Here is a 17,674-nt window from a genome sequence, read left to right on the forward strand (position 1 = left end):
AGGTTTCCTATTTCCTGACCAAGGCAGCCTCTGAATCCGGAGGAAGCACTCAGGGAAGTTGCACAGGGAAGTGTACACTGCCTTCCAGGTGACCTTGGCACTTTAAATCAGGAAGCAAACATGGATCCTCAGACTTTACCCAGCCCATGGATTATTTATGATGATCTTGCAGCAGTTCTCAGGCCCAGCCATGAATCAGGAGCTTGCATGCAAACACATAACAAATAGGCAGGGCTTCAAATACCCCTCGTTTATTAGCAGGGATGTTTAAAAATTAATTTCCCTGGAAAGATAGAATTTATCCTGAAGAGTGTGTGGATGAATTTCTCCTCATCCAGCTGTTGAAAAATGCTGTTCATCTGGAAAATGCTGTTCCCAGAGGGACTCCAGGGTGATGGGGTGAGGTGGAATGGGGCTGTCATGGCCTTACACAGAGAGCAAGCTCCCAGGGCGAGCTCCCAATATTAAACACGGAAATTTTTGTGTCAAACAGATATAATGCCTTGAACTACAGTCCAGATTGACGAGACAGTGGCGTGGTTGAGGGGGAGCCGTGGCTGAGGGGGTTTATGACTGAGAGGGAGCCATGGCTGAGGAGGAGCAATGGCTGAGGAGGCAGCATGGCTGAGGAGGTCAAACGGGTGAAGGAGAGTCGTGGCTGAGTAATAATGACCGAGGGAGACCTGGAGCTGAGGTGCTGACATGGCTATGGGAGAGTCACGGTGAGGGAGTGTCACGGCAGGCAGGATCTCATGGCTAAGGAGAACAGGCAGCGCCGGGTCCGAAAGAGAAAGCCCACTGAACCAGTTGTGCTCGTGGCTGCGACCAACACTCACGGCCGCAGCCGGTACGGGCAGAAACGGGCACAGCGCTCCGGCCCCACCGTTTCCTCCGCCTCAGCCCCGCCGGGCACGGCGCCTCTTCCCGCCGGCCCGGAGGCGGAGGGGCCGCGGAGGGGCCGAGGAGGTCGGGGCGGGGCGGCCGGACTCGTTTCGCGGTCGAGCGGAGCCGACCGTGGCCGCCCCAGCACCGCCTCCTCCCCTCCCCGCTCTCCTCCCGCCTCCCGGAGGAGGAGGGTCCCGGGCTCAGCGCTCTGCGTGTGTCCGTAGCTCGCGTGGCCTCGCTTACCCACTCCGCTCCCGCCTTCCATCGGCAGCTCCGCGCCCTCCGCTCTCCGCTCCCTCTGTTCCTCCGCTGCTCCTTCCCGGCCAGCCGGGGTTGCGCCTGCGAGTCTTCTTCACCCGCATTCTGGAGGCTCCCAATATGTTCAGCGCCGTCCGCGCCCAGAGGCACCAGGTACGGCGGGCGGGCGCCGGGCACGGGCCGTGCGGCCGCGCTTTGTTCGGCGCTGGGCAGCGGGCGGAGGCGGCGGCCCGGGCGGGCGCATCGCGCTCGGGGAACCGCAGTCCCTGCGGCCCTGCGGCGCTTTTGTTGCTTGTTCGGGGCCCGTTTTCTTGGGCCGCGGAGTTGCCCGCATGGCCTGAAGGGCGTGAGGCCGCTCCCTCGGTGCCGGGGGAACGGGCGGGCCCCGGCGGCCGGGGAATGCGGTGTAGCCCCCGGCCGGGAGTTCCCGGGTTCCCCACGCCTGCGGGTGCGGGGCCAAGGTCAGGCGCTGCCTCTCCCAGCGCCACGCTGCAGCCGCGGAGACGCATCTGCCTAAACCTATACCGTGAATGGCGGGGGGGAAAAGAGAATCGCGGGAATCCTGGACTTAGGAGGAAATTGCCGCTCCGGGATAAGCAGCGTGTGCTGATAGCTGTTTGCCAATGCCGTGACCCTCCCTGTCATCTCTACCAATTCTAGGAAGTGGGAGACAATAAAGCAAAACCAGTGGCTGTCAGCTCACATTAGTGCTTCTGGGGAAAGCTGATGAGGGTGAATGAGCAGAGCGGTTTGGTTTTGGATTTTTTAGGGTTTTTTGGGAGGGGTACAGTATTTTCTGCCTGCATGCACCAATTTCCAGAGTTTTTTAGAATTTTTAGAGGCGCTTCAAGGTAGAAAATGCCTTTGCATTGTCACTTTTGCCGCTCCTTCACCCAGCATTCCCACAGATAATAAATATGAATTGGCTGTAATTTCATGCAGGGTAGAAAAATACGGGCCGTGAGAGTTGAAACATCCGAGTTACTTCCTAAGGAGATGTGTGGTGATAGACTAATGGAAATACAGTCTCATGTCACTCCTTGTTTGTGTGGTTTGTGAAGAGAGAACTTTTTTTTTCTTGTTTGCAGTAATGGGTGTGTAGACACCACATTTATTCTCTTCTGTCAGAGAGCTAGAAAATATGAAAGCAAGCAGGATGTGGTGCTTTGATGGTGAGATTGGTTTGCTTTTCAAAAGCAGATTTTGTAGCCACAATCTTGACTCCTGGAGTGTAGCATGCAACAGTCAGGGAATACTTTCCAGTTAGGAAGCTGTGTGTTAGCTGCTGTAATTAAGCCTGATTTTATTTTCATCAGCTTGAATTCTTAAGGAGCAGGAGGTGGTAAGAAAGGCAAAAACTGCCCAGAAATGGGGGTGGAAGACAAGGAGGACATATAAACAAAACTCAGTAATTTGGTTGTGTGACAGATGTTTGGAGAACTGTGGGAAGTCTATGTTAATAGAAAAAATAGACCCGGGGGGTGGGCAAAGGGCAGGAAAGAACTCAGATTTTAGTAGAGCGAATGTGAGGCAGGTTGAAAAAGAGATGTAGATAAGCACTGTGAGAACAACAGCAAAAGTATGAAATGGGAAGGGAGAGGAAGGGCAGAACCAGTGTGAAAAGGGAACTAATGACCAGAGCTAGGGCTTAGAAGTGTGGGAGGCCAGTCCTGGGAGCCAGTGCTGGATGAGCAGCCGGAGTGTTGCAGCTGAGGGTTCTCGCTGGAACAGCAGTAACATTCAAGCATGAAGCCTGCTGCTTATACATTTTTAAAGTCTGCATGCATAAATGTGCTTGGAAGAGCTCTCTGGGCTTGCTTTCTATAGAGGGCAGTCCAAGCATTGCACCTTCCCGGGCTGCATGTGAGAGATTTTGGAAAATGTCCACAGTACTCTGTCATTCCTCTTCAATTCCTAACCAGTGATAGCAAATATTCCATCTTCCCTCTCCCTGTCCTCTCTGTTGGCATGGGAGCATGACTAAGGTCGACGTGCAGTGAAATAGAAAAATGTTGTCTGCAAGTCGTAGTTGTCAGACTAAATATTTAGTGGAAAGCAACTGAAAAGTGAATAAGCAAAACAAAATTGCTGTAAATTCTGAGTCTTACTGTAGATTACTGGTATAAAGAGGTTGGGTCTCTTTAGTGGTGTAAAGTGTGTTAATAAATGTCTTGTCTTTGATGTTCTGCCCAAATGCAGACTCAGACATGAAAAGATGATGTGGTTTTACCATAAATAAATGCTAATGTATGAAATAAACGTTTTGAGGACGTTTGGTTTTATATTCTGATACAGATAATGGACTGTGAGCAGTCGTAGGTGTGACCTACATTTCTTCTGAGCTGGGCTGTCACAAGCCAGAAAGCTCCGGCTGGGTGTTAAATTCCATTTTTGTTTCACAAGTGTCAATCAAATATCTGTCATTACATCAGCAAGTATTGATGTTAAATCAAAAGATTATCAAGTATCTCCCCCAAAGAAGTGCTTTACCTGTGAGTTGAAGAAGTAGCACGTTAATTTGACTAAATGGTTTGTGCAGAATTGGCACAGCAAATACTGCACATGGAAAGTGGGCTGTATTAAATATGAGAGATAAAATAGATGTTCACTGTGTTGTTAGGTCATGGGCAAGGTGACTCTGCCCCTGGGGCTTGTTGGCTTGGTGGTCACCTGAGAGCACAGCTCCTGCAGGAGGCTCTGCAGGGGAGGCACCTAGGGTAGCACCGAGGATCACTGTGTATCAGTATCATTGCTATTTAGGTGGGTTTTCTTAAATGTACCTTTAAATGCAGCAGTGAAATAGAGGAGTTTGAAAGGAGGCAATCTCCCTTCTGGCCTGTGCAGCCAGTTCATCTCTGAGTGCATGATGAGCTGTGACTCGCTCACGGCCCAGTCGTACGCGTACACGGCAAAGGAAAATCTCAGTCTGTGCACGGCATGAGGCATTCAGGAAACACAGTTACTACAACAAGGCAGTGTTTAAAATCCAGCAGCTGGGCAGACATTGGAGTCCTTGCATTCCTGTGCCTGGGAACAGCTGGGGTGCCAGAACACACCATGTGGATGTTCCATGACTTCAGGCCTGCCTGAGCCGGTGATCGGCGCTTGATCCAAGGGAGTCTCCAGCCCCAGCCCCAGTACCAGTCCTCACTGTTAAAATTACAACAAAAATCCAGAGTTTATGCATTACTCTTTAGTTTTTGCATAATATTAAAAGTATGGAAACAGCTGCCCTCAAGTAGGAGTGTTCTCCAGTGGAATGTGTTGTTCCCATTCTGGGATGATAATTCTGTAGCTTTAATGTGTTTATAGAAGTACATGTGGATGCAGTCTTGGTGTCAGAGGCACCAGGCTTTACCTGGCTGACAGTCATCTGGGAACATCTCACTTGGCTTAAAAAAATGTAAAATCCTGGATAATTATTAAAAATGCCACAGCAGTTCTTCATGTGCTGAGCTAAAAGGGAGTATAAGCAAGGAGGGGGAGGTAATGACAAAGTGATTTTGATTTAAAAAAATCAAGGAAAGAGTTTGTTTGCAGTACCTGTTTATGACCTTTAATGCAGAATAGGCAGCGTTCTTGACTTTGCAGTGAATTTTGGCTGATAGTTCGGGTTGTGTTCTAGCAGCAGTACTCCAAACTAAAATGAGGAAAGCTGTGAATTTGCTTGTGCTATTTAATGCTGGTTTGAGTGATAATATTGGCCATGACACACACAACAGCGTTGAAACTCTGTGGCAGTAATTAAGATGTTCAAATTCCAAAATGTTCATATCCCTAGATATTCAGATTGGACAATACCATTAGGGACATAAATGCATCTGCATGGGATTGGTGTCTCACACAAAGGAGGGTTTTAACAGATAAATCTTCCATTTCAACCCAGAACTATTTTGGATGACCTTCTTAGGTCTTCAAGGTCCCAGGCAAGTACATGTGGCAGAGTTAGGACATTGTAAATAAAACTGATGTGTTACAGCAGAATGTGACAATACACACCCAGAGATGTAAACTGAGCGAGGCTGATTGTGGGATTTAGTTAGAATAGTTTGACTAGCTGTCCTGTGACTTGAAATGTTTTGCTTGAGGTGAATTTTTGGGGAAGGTGTGGACATCAGGCTCTTAGGTTCTGTTTTGAGAAGTTGGCTTGCTTTAAAAATTGCAGCGATTATGCCAGTTGTACTGACGGGGAAGTGTTGGCTGCCAAATGCCTAATTAAACAATATTTGTTAAATAGAGCTTGGTGTCACCTTCTTAACTTGCCTGTAGGATTACAAGAAGAATATACCTTAATTTATTATTACTTAATCTCACCTTTATGTGAGATTTCTTTTCCCAGTGAAGCACACTGGTGTTGATGGAAGTTGTGTGCAGGGGTGCTGCTCCTGCAGTGCCCAGCATTCCGGGTGCTGTGTTCCCTGATGTGGGACACTGCTGTGCTTGGGAGCAGCTGTTCCCTGCTCCAGAGCCAAGCTCTGCCAGTGTTTGCTCTGCCTGCACGGTTCTATGCTGGCTGGGGCTGTGGGAATGGAGGCAGTGTCCCTGGAGCTGTACGTGGTGGGACAATGCCCTCTGGTGCTCCCAGGAATCAGCCTCCTGCTGGAGCTACTGGGCTGCACCAGGCACCAGGCAGGTACTGCTCCTGCCAAAGTCACCCTGGGCTGAGCACTGGCCACACACCACGGTCACAAGGTTCTCTTGCAGGGCACTTTTAGTTTTTGACAAGGAGAAATGAGCTGCACCTATTTTTAGGAAACCCAGTTCCGAATGTGGCATTTATTCTGTGGATACAAATATAGTGTTGGAACTGAAGTGATTGATGTTTTCCTGAGGTGGCACCAGGGTCATGGAAAGTTCCAGAGTGAGTGTTTGTTGCCTGTTCCCTCCCTGCTGCTGCTCCTCCTCCTCCTCTTCTCCCCTCCCCAAAAAATCCTGGCATAAAGAGCCCACCAGCATGTGAATTCCCAGCAAAGCCACCCCAGTCTGCACTGCCAGTGCTGAGCTCAACCAGACCCCAGCAGGGTCTGTTCCCAGCAGAGAGACCTTTTACCAAAGAAAGCTGTCATACAGATTCCTGACTTTATAATTTCTGGGAGTAGCGGAGACTGGAGACATGCCCAGTCATTTCAGACATGTCCCTAATCCATCTTCAGACAATTTTAGGCATTCAGTAGAAGAAGGCTATAAGTAGATGAGCACAAGAAGAGCTGAAGGTAGGAGGCTTGTGGATTGTGTTCTTTTATAAAATGGACTCATTTCTGTTGTGTTATGTGTGAGTTACCTACTTGTGGAAGCAATAATGATAATAGGATGTGCTGAAGGGCAGAGTTGGTAAGGGATTGGCTAAAAATGGGATTCAGCTGTTCTACCTTTTTTCCTAAGCACTAATTTAGCCCCTTTCTTGTCTCTGGGGGTAGAACGATGATGTGGTTGATTTCTTATTAGGCATGAGGACGTATTGGTGTCAGTATGGAATTTTTCACACTGCTTGCTTTTTGTGGGGGAAAAAACCCAGAAACCCCCAAAAAACAACAGCAACAATAAAACAACCCCAGCTTGTTTGTGAAGAAAAACTTGTTTGTTTGGGTCAGGACCATGAATCGAGTTTTATGTGAAATACATGACAGTGCTATTTGTTGTCCTTACTTGATACCTTCTTCTTTATTGCAGGTTATGATGCATGATTATCACAGAAGAAATTCATGTCTATAGCTCCTAAGGACTATATTACATCATCTTCAAGCCTGATAGTTTTGGAATCCATATTGCAGCTGCAAACACACGTCTGCTTTTGCATTTCCACAAACATCTTCCCTGTCAGGAGATCCTGAAACTCAAGTGCTCTGTTCTAACAGAGTGATACCATTGGGCTATTTTAAATTTACAGTCATCTTTGCTTGGTAAGTTGTACCATTAATTGTGTATACAGTAGTTAATACTTCTCCGGAAATTATGTAAATTTAAAATCTTGGTGTCTTTTCTTCAATAAAACACAACAGATGGATGTTTGTAAGTGAGATTATTGTTGCCAGTTCAGGGTTGAATACTCGCAGTAGTAAGTGAATTTAAAATAGATGGATTAACAGTAGAAGTATTTTGTGGGAGCTTTGGTATTTTCATTACTGATTTTTGCAATCCACTACTTCTGGTTTGGAGTTTTCTTATTTAGTGTGATCTTCAGAATTTTCTTAAACTTGAGGTGGAAATAAAAATTGTTGCTGGTAACATTAATAGAATCCTACATATACTCTAAGATATTTAAGGTAACTGTACTTCTGTGTATGTTAGCAGCTCAAACTTAGAAATCTGCTTTTTGTTTTAAATTACTATTTCAAATTCATTAGGTTGTGTAAGGGTAATGGTTAAGTGTTCTTAATTAGCTTCTTATTTGGAAAGTGCTTAACTAAATAAGAATCAATTAAAGGAGCTAAGGAGTAGCTTCCAGATAAAAAAATTAAAGTTTCCTGAAATTATTTTTCCAGTCTTGGACTGATCTCCCTGAGGTGGTATCTTTTTATATGGCTGAGGTCTTCAAAGGAAGTTGTTCTAGCTTTGAGATGATTTAAAATACATTATTGTTGTTCAGAATTTATTAAATTATGTCCGTTTTGTTGGTCATATTGCTTTCATGACTTCTAGCTGCTATGAAATACTGAGTCATTACTCATAAAATTAAACAAAAAATGTTTATCTATCTATTCTACTTCAAAAGCTGCTTTAAATTCTCAGTTCTTATTTTTTAGTGTAGCTGGTTGTTGTGTCTGCAAAAAACGCAGCTGGACCAGAGTGGTAGGGAGCGGAAAGTGGTGATGAATGATGATAGCTGGGGATGGATATACAAAAAAAGATCTTTAGGGAAGGGAATCCATGTAATCCAGTGGTTCCCAGCTTGCTCCCACAGAGCTGGCACAGATTCAGCCTGTGGTTTGAACCCAGTACCTGCTGAAGGGATGTGGCCTCAATCTCTGAAATCATTAATCCATTAATGCCCCCTGCGTGTTTGTTTGCAAACAGTGTTGCTAGTACTGCTGCACTGAAGTCAAATGCTGTGTGTGTAACCTTTGCCCGTTGCATGTGCAGCCAGGCCAACACCAAAATGATTCCCAACGGGTATTTGATGTTTGAGGATGAGAACTTCATCGAGTCATCTGTTGCCAAACTCAACGCCTTACGGAAGAGCGGTCAGTTCTGCGACGTCCGCCTCCAGGTACCTGTGCCCTGCCACCCTGGGGGCCTGGGGGATGTGGGCTTACACCATGTGGAGCTGTTGCTTCACAGACTGGGAGATGGGAGATTTTAGAAGCCCATTTTTCTGAAAAATGCATACTAAAAAATATCCAGATGGGATGCACTTTGAGAGAAGTGATGCTAACTTACAGCTGGAGACTGTTGATTTGAAAAATTGATTTGAATTGGGGCACTCATCTGAGTAGGCCGTCATGTTGTGAAAATACAAAGGTAATTACAAAAAATCCTCACCAGCACATGGGCTTCTTGTTTGTGTTTGACATAAGGTGTGTGGACATGAGATGCTGGCGCACCGAGCCGTGCTGGCATGCTGCAGTCCCTACCTGTTCGAAATCTTCAACACTGACAGCGACTGTCATGGAGTTTCCCATGTGAAATTTGATGATCTCAACCCAGAAGCTGTTGAAGTTCTGTTGAATTATGCCTATACTGCTCAGTAAGTAGTTCTCATGGTAACTAGAGAGAGGCTAGACTTTGATTTGAAAAATCAGAATAATAAGAGGTAAATTTCTCTATTGAATAGGTTAAAAGCTGATAAAGAGCTGGTGAAAGATGTATACTCTGCAGCAAAGAAGTTGAAGATGGAGAGGGTTAAGCAGGTATGGTTCTCAGCTCTTCTAGAAGTCCATTCTGCCTTCCCAGGCTGACAGCATTGCACCTTTTGGTGTTAGTGAGCCTAAACCTGATGCTTCTGTGGAAGAAGTGCTCAGCACAAAGCTGCTGTAGATGTTCCTTAGCACTGTACTGATTTGGTGCCAGCTGGATGTGTTGCTTCCACTTGCACTGTCTAGGTGCCAGGGTGTTCCCTGAAGTTATGTTTTGTATTTGTGCACCTATGTAAGAAAAACAGCTTTAAATCTTGGCTGATTCCTTACCTTCGGGTCTGTGGCAGCAGTGCTGTGCTTGGTTGTGTTGGGAACATGAACAAACCTGTAAATCTATCAGAAAAAGAGCAATTCACACACTCCTGAACATAATTTGGTAGTGCTTGACTTTGGAAATACCATTAGCTGCAGATAAGAAAGGGAATTGGGATCATTAGCTCACCTGACTGAGAAGCAGTTTTGAATAGGTGTTCAGTAGAAAAACATGGGGTCAATGCAGATGGCAGTAGCTTCCAAATGTGTGTGAGTTTTTCATTTAAGATGTGCATAACTCCTGTGGAAGGCAACATTACCTGTACAGCACTGGCATGGGGATGACAGCAGAGTCACTGCTCTGCAGTTAGAAAACAGCTGCTGTATGTTGGGATAGATAATTTAAATGTATAAAAACTGTCTGCTTGCATTGCCAGGTTTGTGGTGACTATTTGCTGTCCAAGATGGACGTGCAGAGCTGCATCTCGTACCGGAACTTCGCCAGCTGCATGGGAGACTCCCGGCTGTTGCACAAGATCGATGGCTACATTCAGGAACACCTTGTAGAGATTTCAGAACAGGAGGAGTTTCTCAAGCTGCCACGGTTAAAGGTTAGCCTAAGTTTGTAGAATTCCTTCTGGTACAGGATCTCCCAAAAGCAACCTGAGGAGCAACTAGGATTTCCTTCTCTTTGGAGGGCAGGAATACTTGGTGTACTGACTGCTGCCAGTAATGTGACAATTTTGGATCTGTGTCCTATTCTTAGTGCTGCGAACCTTAACTCTAGAGAACATGTGCTGTCCAGGTGTAAAAGGTGATTGTATTTAAATGTGCTTCCTAGTTCCATTGGCTGAAAGCTCCTTGTGGTGTTTTCTGGCTCTGTGGTAAAGATAAGAGTGGAGAGAGTAAATTCCTAGAGAATTCCTAAAGAGTAAATAATCTTTTTGCTTCTCCCTCAAGCTTGAAATAATGCTGGAAGACAATGTTGGCCTACCCAGCAACGGCAAATTGTACACAAAGGTAATCAACTGGGTACAGCGCAGCATCTGGGAGAACGGAGGCAACCTGGAAGATCTCATGGAAGAGGTTAGTCTTTAAGAAAATGGGATTTTGGGATTAATCATTAAAAAAACCCCAAAAAAGCTAATATGAAGGATGATCCTTTTTTTTTCTTTTTTTTCCCCCTTCACTTTTTTAACTGACCCTAAAGAATTTAAATTTTGCTGTAGGTACCCCTAAGCTGAGAAACTGGGGGGGTGTTCAGGTGAGCTGAATGCACTGTTCAGTCTGGTCTTCACTTTCCTTTTTGCTCCCCGTTGCTGTATAGTAGCCTGAGAGTGGCCTGTATCTGCTTTAGTTTGGGGAGGTGGTACTGAGACTTGCCATAGATTGGTGATGTTTTCCTTTGCAGGTTTTGCTTGTAAATGCACAGTAGGTAAAAGCTTCTAATGGTTGTTCCTCCCCATTGGTTTATCTCCCCATAGGTTTATTAACAAAACTAGGATACCAAGGCTGAAGAACCAAGAAGAGCCTCAAGTGTATTGACACGTACAGAAGCAGCAGTCCTGCCCCAGTGCTCCTAAGAAAATCCGCTGTGGGCAGAGAACGATCATGATGATTTAATGGTGTTTACTTACTCCTTTACAGGATGCATTATTTTCAAACTTGTGTGTTGTTAAATGGCTTTTCTCATGAATACTAATGGTAGATGTAGCCTGGGCAGTGTTTAATGGCAAAATTAGCGGGGAGATAAAATTTTTAATTGGCTCCAGCAAACGGACTTTACCAAATCTTGTGAAATTCTTCAAAATTTTCAAAATCTGCTATTACAAGGACAAAAGATCCCCAGAAACATTTGTCTAGGCAAAAGTACATGTTGATGCTGTCATATAATCTCAAGTGTATATTTCCTCTTGGAGAAACTAATTTAAAACATCATGTTGAAATTAAGATGCGTTTCGTTGAAACAGCTGCATCTGGTTTCAGTGGTGGACAACAGTTTCTTCCAGAACTTAAATTTGTGTTGTCTTCCCTCATTCCCATACCTTTCTTTTAGAGTCTGTTGGCTTCTCTTGGCCTTTTTTGATGGAGATAAATATGTGTATTTTTCATAGCAGAAAACTTGTGTGCAGGGATAAGGAAATGCTTGCATGAGATTGTGAATTTGTGTAACTCTGCAAATTAATGTGCCTTTTGCTTGTCTAATGTTTCTGTGCTGGGAAAACAGCAGAAGCCCACGGAAAATGAAGATTTCTCTCAAGCTGAGAAAGTAAGGAACCTTCACTCCCTGTTTTGAAGATTGCCACCATGACATCTGCTTCCTTTTAGTTTTGCCACTGTGCGAGCTTGAGATGAGCTGACGAGCAGTGTGGTGCCTGGGGTAATGTGCCTGTAGCTGAGGAGCACAGAGACAGCAGCCACATGGGTGTTCTGTTGTTGTTTTTGCAGGTGCAAACGCTGTACTACTCAGCTGATCACAAGCTGCTTGATGGAAATCTGCTAGATGGACAGGCTGAGGTGTATGGCAGTGATGATGACCACATTCAGTTTGTGCAGGTACCAATTGCAGACAGTCTCAGGTAACCCCAGGTAGACTGGAGCAGTTTACAGCACACCTGAAGTCCTGTGTTCTGCTGGCAGAGAAGGCAGCAGGTGCTGTAGTGGAGAAATGCAGCAGGAGAAGGTGTCTGGCTGGGAGCTGCTGCAGGCCATGATGTGCTCTCAGCTTCTCTCTCTGGCAGGCTGGGCTGACTCTCAGCCTTTGCACAACAGAGTGCTCTAATTCTGACTTCAAAATCAATCCTGGCTGTTAGAAGAAAGAAGAGGCAGACAAGCACTCAGCTGTAGGAAGTCAGCTGAGACCTTGTAGAGTTCCCAGAGACTGTAGAGAAGCACGGACTGATTGGCTTGCAGTGGGGAATGTGTCTGGTAAATTTGGGCCCAGAAAAAGATTCCAGATCCAAGTTCTAATCCTTCAGCTGCCAGCGTCCGCTTCTTTTGTTCAGCTGCACTGGTGGTGTAGCTGTCAAATCTCTCTGATGCTTTGACTGAGTGCAAATCACTCCTGTGCTTTTGGAGAGGTCTTTTGTTATGGTTTTATTTTTTATTTCTTACCGGGTGTAATCCTTCTGAGCTCCAGAAAACCACATGGCTTAGTACAAACACAGGCTAAGATAGAAACAATCAAAAAGGACTAACAGTTGTAAATTACCAGTTGCTTTATACAAGTGAACTTGATTTAAATTTAAGAATTTGAAGCAAATACATTGTAATATTTTATAACAGTGAAACATGTTCATACAAAAAGTTTCCTTCATGAAATTCTTAGCTAATGTGGAAAACAGTGTCCGTCCCAGAATGTAGATTTTAGAAGTGAAATGAGAGGAAATGGAAAAGCCAGCTAATTTTCCAGTTTTTTAATTATTTTTAGAAAGCCTTCACAGGGTTCTCTACCTCTGGGTACAATTTGTAATGCTTAGAAGCAGAGAGGTAAATGTTAGGACAGTTCATTTTCAGAACTAAGACCAGGACTTCTGAATGTTTTTCTACAAATCCTTCCTAATAAGAAAAATCACCAACATCAGGTATCCTTAACTGTTGAGGGAACTAAGACTAAAAATCCCCTAGATGCCAGTCCTCACATTGTAACTTTTACATTTTTAAATAACAAAACTTTTTATTTTCTGTTGCTGTTGAGGCAATTTAAAGATAAGAGCTTAAGTGGTTAATTGGATGAAGGTTCAGAAATAAAAAAAAGCTCTCTACAAGTGCGCTGCTTGTCACGGTGAGCTGAGCTTAGCAATCCAGCTCCTCTGTGTGAGGTTATCTGAGTTAGGTGATGTGTTTCTGAAGTCTTGTGACAGTTTCCATGGAGATCAGGCTCCAGGGAACTGTGCAGGCATCGCAGACTTGGGACTGTGGTCATAAACTCTGCTGCTGAACAGTATAGACAGCACAGTAACTTTCTGTGCTTCAGGAAGAGCTTCAACAACCCAACCAACTGTGCTGAAAGTGGGAATTTTGAGTTTTTTCTTAGTAGAGTAAAATAATGTAAGCTGCAGTAGAAATTTAATTGGAGATAAAAAGAAAGCAGAAATTTCTTGTTAGTGGAAGTATCAAGGGAGTAAAATCCAAGAAACAGCTAATCTGAGCACGAGAACTGAGGTGAAATTAGTTTGTCTTCAGGGAATGAAGAGAATAGTTTATTCACTTCCAAACAGCATTCTATAATTACCTCAAGTTCCAGAAGCAGAGCTTGGGAGTGAGGCTCCTGTGTGGTAGCTCAGTTCTTTCCAGCAGCATGTAACTATTTCCTTATATTTGTAAATCCTGCTAGAAATGCTCACTCACTTCAGGGCTTTGCAGTCCAGCACCAGCAGTATAAAGCTGCAGTTACAGGATAAAGTGAGTTCCAGGAGAAATGTGTAGGGTGGTTTTTGGCCACTGTTACTGGGCAGGCAAGATGTTCTGCTGAAAATATAGGTGTGCTATAAATGCTGCTCTGCGGAGGTGTAGACAAGTGTGCTCTGGAGTAGCTACACAGTGTCTCAGAGAAGCAGAGGTAGAAGGAGCTGTAATCTCTGGCTAGGTTTCTGTAGCTGCCTTTTGATTTTGCAGAAGAGGCCACCACGTGAGAATGATCACAAGCAGATCAGTAGCAGCTCCTCTGGAAGTCTTTCTCCAAATGCTACTGTTCAGAGTCCTAAACACGAGTGGAAAATCATTGCTTCAGAGAAGACTTCGAGTGAGTAACAGGGGCAGGGGCTGTCTAACAGATGTGTCTCCTCTTGGGTACCTGACACCTTCTGCTCCCTGGGGATTTCCTTCACATCTCTAAGGAATGCTGAGGTGTTTCTTCTTACTGATGATACAAGTCAAGTAATTTGTAGGGTGCTTCTGATGTACCTGGGCCAAACTGGGATGACATACATTTCAGTTCCTTATGAACTAAATCCATGGTGTGTCATCATTTTCCCAGAAAATCCTAAGGAGACAGGCAGCCCATAGTTAATTAACAGAGCTGTTTGCTCTGTGTGTGCAAAGAGACTCCCAGCACATGTTTAAGTTGCTGTTGTATGTCCTTCAAGCGCTCTTTCAGTGTCTAAAGCATAGTTGTCAATAACTAACACTTTTGAAACCAGCAATCTGAAAAAATGTAGTTTCTGTGCTGCCAAGGGGAGTGGCACAAGCAGCAGAGCCCATGTGGCACCCAGCTCAGTGCCCCTTCCCGTGGCACCGCGCTGAGGGTGTGCTGTCCCCGCAGGTAACACGTACCTGTGCCTGGCCGTGCTGGACGGGGTGCTGTGTGTCATCTTCCTGCATGGCCGCAACAGCCCCCAGAGCTCCCCCTCGAGCACCCCGCGGCTGCTGAAGAGCCTGAGCTTCGAGCTGCAGCCCAGCGACCTCATCGAGAAGCCCATGTCCCCCATGCAGTACGCGCGCTCGGGGCTGGGCACGGCCGAGCTCAACGGCAAGCTCATCGCTGCGGGTGAGCTGGGGCAGGGGAGCCGGGCAGGGCTGGGCTGGTGCCTCTGGATGCGGGGCCAGTAACCTCTCGCTTGCAGGGGGCTACAACAGGGAGGAGTGCCTGCGCACCGTGGAGTGCTACGACCCTGAGAAGGACACCTGGACGTTCATTGCGCCCATGAGGACGCCGAGGGCCCGGTTCCAGATGGCGGTGCTGATGGTGTGTGGGGTGGGGAGCCAGCCCGCATGGGGCTGAGCTGAACAGGGCACACTGAACAGGATGGCTGTAAAGTTGTTTCTCTGTAGTTCCATGGTTATCCAAGTGCTCATGAGCTGACAGGTGTGCTGAGAGGTGACGGGTGTTGGTTTGTTCCTCTCAGGGGCAGCTGTACGTCGTGGGTGGGTCGAACGGCCACTCGGATGACTTGAGCTGTGGAGAGATGTACGAGCCCGAGATTGATGACTGGACCCCTGTTCCCGAGCTGCGGACCAACCGCTGCAACGCAGGTGAGGCCTCTGCGGCGCCCAGCTGGGGGGCAGAGACTCAGCCACTTCTTACTCACTTGCCATTCTGTCCTGTGTCGACAGGAGTGTGTGCCCTGAATGGAAAGCTGTACATTGTGGGTGGTTCTGATCCCTATGGCCAGAAAGGACTGAAGAACTGTGATGTGTTTGATCCTGTAACAAAGGCTTGGACGAGCTGTGCTCCCCTTAACATCCGTAAGTTTGCAGGGGAGCTGGGCAGGGATGGGGAGAAAAGGGCAGCTGCAGAACTGCACCAAACCAAAAACTACAAAAAGCAAAACTGCCCCTTTGAGTTGCTGGTGCTGGTGGCTGACTGTGCTGGCTTTGGTTGCAGGGAGGCACCAGTCGGCTGTGTGTGAGCTGGGGGGGTACCTGTACATCATCGGCGGGGCCGAGTCGTGGAACTGCCTCAACAGCGTGGAGCGCTACAACCCCGAGAACAACACCTGGACCCTGATGGCGCCCATGAACGTGGCACGGCGCGGCGCCGGCGCGGCTGTCAGAGATGGTAGGGCTGGGGCTGCTGCCTTGGGGCCTTTCATGTCTGCTCTCATATGAGTAGAATACAAAGCTGTGCTCCTTTCTGGGCAGGAAACAATACAGTAGGAGCCTGGTTAAATGCCCAGTTTTAATTAAAAAAAACCTCTTGGTTGTGGGGCATTCACTGCACTTCTTTGTTTTGAAAGAGGTCACTGTGCAGTTTCTAGAGCTGCACCTCTTTGAATTTGGACTTTGCTCTTACTCTGAATCAAATTCCTGGGCAGGAGACCCAAAGCAGATCGCTCCTGTAAGTGCAGACCTTGACCAGGCCAAGGTCTGTGACAACACCTGGATCCCTTGGGGCTGTGTTGAGCCTCCTGGTGAGGGCACAGGGCCAGCTGGTGCTGAGCAGTGAGCGTGGCTCCCTTTCCTCACACAGGGAAGCTCTTTGTGGCCGGAGGATTTGACGGCACGCACGCGGTGAGCTGTGTGGAGATGTACGACCCTGCCAGGAACGAGTGGAAGATGATGGGCAGCATGACCACGCCCAGGAGCAACGCTGGCATCGCCACCGTGGCCAACACCATTTATGCAGTGGGGGGCTTTGATGGCAACGAGTTCTTGAACACACTTGAGGTCTACAATCCGGAGTCAAACGAGTGGAGCCCCTACACCAAAATTTACAAGTTTTAAGTGAATTAAATTCCCTTTTCAAACTAACAGGCTTAGTGATGTAATTGTGTTTCAGTTAGAGGTACACCTGTGAATAGGGGTGGGGAGGGCATAGATGTTGCCAACAGCAACACAGAGCTTTTGCATATTGCATATTAACGTGCTGTATATATTTGTTTTGGAAAAAATATTGAGATGAAGGGTTTTTTTGTGTATTTTAGGACTTTAAAGGTTTTGGTTTTGTTTTAAGATTTTGACGATAATGCAGGAGAAACTAGACTGGGCATATCATTTCAGGAGCTTCCCCCAGTATTTGTCACTTTGCACATTGGATGACTTCTTGGAGGTGTGTTCTTGGGGCAAGAAGGGTAAAATTTGTGGGGGATGTTTTTTTCTTTCATCAGGCCTTGGTTTCCTTCAGTAACTGGAACAATCTATAACAAGAAGCCTTATTTAAATAGATATAATGGCTATTTTTTTTATTAAAAAAAGCTGACATGCCTCTGCTAATACCTTATCTTTTACAATTGCCTTTTTATAACAGTTTTTATATACTCAGCAGAGTATTTTGTCTGTTGAAATGCAAATGGCAGATAAATGGTTATTGAAACAGAGAGAGCCTTGGAGTTTCTAGAGCCCAAGTGGGACAGTGGATTGCCCCCACAGGTGAGCTGCTGCCTCTGCTGCAATAGTGTGAGTTAATCTGCACCACCTTCCTTAGAGCTGCATAGGGTTTCTGGACATGACACACCCAGACTTTCTAGGCTGGGAAAAGGATTCTGGCTCCAAGTGTTTTGAGGAGAATGCAGAGCATGCTTTCTGTACAGCAGTTTTGTTACTATGGGTGAGCTGATCTTTGTACAACTGCAATAGTTTGGGGAGGGGGGTTCTCATGGGTTTTAAACTCTTGCCAGCTGGCAAAGAAAATGTGTTGTAGTACCTGTCTTGAGTTTATTTTTCTAATATTACCAGCTGGAAGTGTGATAGAACACAACTTGATTTTGTATGTGCTCATAGTCCTGTTTTAGTTCACTTTTTCTGTTCCTATGGATCAAACACTGGGGTGGGATGACTTGGTGTCTAATGTGTAGTGCTGCACATCTAACTCTGGGTGCCAAAACTAGCACTGACTGCTTGCTGCTGCTGCAAACACATTAAAGGTACCTTTTGGGAAACCCTTGCACCACAGGCGTGCCCTGACCTGGCTGTGTGTCCTTTTCTTCAAGGAGGCGGTGTCCAGAGAGACACAAAAAGTGACATTTCTGATGGGTGTAGGCAGGGAG

At 46.2% G+C, this 17,674-nt stretch overlaps 1 protein-coding gene across 2 annotated transcripts; it reads left to right on the forward strand.

The window, feature by feature from the left end:
• The first annotated feature begins 974 nt into the window (after positions 1 to 974).
• On the forward strand, positions 975 to 17,591 carry IVNS1ABP (influenza virus NS1A binding protein). Of its 2 annotated transcripts, none has more exons than XM_064719298.1 (15): positions 975 to 1,296; positions 6,814 to 7,043; positions 8,224 to 8,350; positions 8,658 to 8,827; positions 8,915 to 8,990; positions 9,686 to 9,859; positions 10,209 to 10,334; positions 11,697 to 11,804; positions 13,866 to 13,992; positions 14,512 to 14,736; positions 14,813 to 14,934; positions 15,095 to 15,221; positions 15,303 to 15,434; positions 15,574 to 15,747; positions 16,159 to 17,591. In XM_064719298.1, the coding sequence occupies exons 3-15, from the start codon at positions 8,240 to 8,242 to the stop codon at positions 16,410 to 16,412; spliced, it is 1,926 nt and encodes a 641-aa protein (XP_064575368.1). In that variant the 5' UTR covers positions 975 to 1,296; positions 6,814 to 7,043; positions 8,224 to 8,239; the 3' UTR covers positions 16,413 to 17,591. The 2 variants fall into 2 exon arrangements, with proteins under 2 accessions (XP_064575368.1, XP_064575369.1); XM_064719299.1 differs by lacking the exon at positions 975 to 1,296 and adding an exon at positions 6,073 to 6,356.
• Positions 17,592 to 17,674: the final 83 nt, after the last annotated feature.

This window comes from Zonotrichia leucophrys, chromosome 8, assembly GCF_028769735.1.
Source record: "Zonotrichia leucophrys gambelii isolate GWCS_2022_RI chromosome 8, RI_Zleu_2.0, whole genome shotgun sequence".
In the NCBI taxonomy this organism is placed as follows: Eukaryota; Metazoa; Chordata; class Aves; order Passeriformes; family Passerellidae; genus Zonotrichia; species Zonotrichia leucophrys.

Excerpts from the sequence above, each read along its gene's own strand:
- IVNS1ABP (XM_064719298.1), top strand. The coding sequence starts at position 8,240 with ATGATTCCCAACGGGTATTTGATGTTTGAGGATGAGAACTTCATCGAG. Across the intron at positions 11,805-13,865 it reads ACCACATTCAGTTTGTGCAG|AAGAGGCCACCACGTGAGAA; the intron begins GTACCAATTGCA and ends TTGATTTTGCAG. Across the intron at positions 15,435-15,573 it reads CTGTGCTCCCCTTAACATCC|GGAGGCACCAGTCGGCTGTG; the intron begins GTAAGTTTGCAG and ends CTTTGGTTGCAG.